This window comes from Penaeus vannamei, chromosome 38, assembly GCF_042767895.1.
Source record: "Penaeus vannamei isolate JL-2024 chromosome 38, ASM4276789v1, whole genome shotgun sequence".
Classification (NCBI taxonomy): Eukaryota; Metazoa; Arthropoda; class Malacostraca; order Decapoda; family Penaeidae; genus Penaeus; species Penaeus vannamei.
Window position 1 is genome coordinate 24173263 of NC_091586.1, and position 1121 is coordinate 24174383.

At 39.4% G+C, this 1121-nt stretch overlaps 1 protein-coding gene across 2 annotated transcripts in view; it reads right to left on the reverse strand.

Moving 5' to 3' along the window:
* The window catches only part of LOC113821079 (SH3 domain-binding glutamic acid-rich protein homolog), a 98089-nt gene extending 97597 nt beyond the window's left edge, over positions 1–492 (reverse strand). The window contains exon 1 of one of the 2 annotated variants that reach the window (XM_070116241.1): positions 306–492. In XM_070116241.1, the coding sequence (XP_069972342.1) occupies positions 306–350 (45 nt within the window). In that variant the 5' untranslated portion in view covers positions 351–492. The remainder of the gene's footprint in view (positions 1–305) is intronic. The other variant, XM_070116242.1, reaches the window with a different exon arrangement.
* Between the last annotated feature and the right edge of the window lie 629 nt (positions 493–1121).

The following is a 1121-nucleotide window of genomic DNA, read 5'->3' on the forward strand; positions in this document are numbered from 1 at the left end:
GTAGAGACCTAAAAATGTTTTCCAAAACGATTTCGTATCCCCCTTGACTTCGCCCCCTCGAGTTCAAACCTCAATTCAACCCAGTGCCAATAGTCCTATATGCATCTAGGCTTCGGAAAATGTTAAAATATGGCCGACATGAGCTGGAAAAAATAGAAGAAATGCTTGGGAGTCTTTCTCTCCCTCGCTAACCATCATCGAATGGCCAAGCCAAAGCCCATTCTGTGAGCCAAGTGTGGCATTCCATTCTAAATCCACACTGGGGCTTCAAATACACAATAAAAGTTTCCCTCTTCCATACTCACCTCCTGGGTGAAGGTGATCATAGAGACATAAACCTTGATAACCATGTTTGTGCTTTTTTTAGAAGAAGGCGGGAGGGTTAAAAAGGGGGTTAATTTCACTGAAACCCACAGAGAGCCGTGTATAGGCGACCCGAGCACCACTGTGGCCACTTGCACACTGACCTCCGCCTTCTCGAGTCGAACCAGAAATAAACATTGGCAGCATCCATAGAGAAGGCGAAAGGCGTGGATTAAATTTGAGTAAAAATAAACAATGGAAACCAATTTTACTTTCAGAGTTTAATATCTACTTACACATTTATTCGTCAAAAGTAATATAAAAGCAAACTGGAAACCTATAACTTCTTTTGTTAGGCTTAGAGGAGATATTTTACTCCATGAATAAATTCTCGATGGCAGAAGTAACCAATCTGCGCAAGCGCGGGCCGGCTTGAGCCTTGCCGTGTACGAACCGTGATAAAATACATTTTTGATATTTTATCTCTCTATACTTTGTATAATCATATTTTGTGAATGTATTTCAAGGAATATTAAACATCTTGGAAATATAGACCCATGTTCAGTAGTATTAAGAACTTATTCTTACAATAGAAAAGCTAAAGTTTTGTAGCATTGTGGCCAGCTCCAGACACGATGACATCTGTCAAAATACACCGGGAGTATTTGAAATGTGCTTTTCCTTAATTTACTTCTGTTATCTACTAATTAATCGAGTTAAAACAACGCTAGCCTAATATCAAACCACTTCCGCTAACATGCCGGAGTAAATATTAGTAATTCCAAAAAGGTACACGATAGATTTTATAGGACACAGTG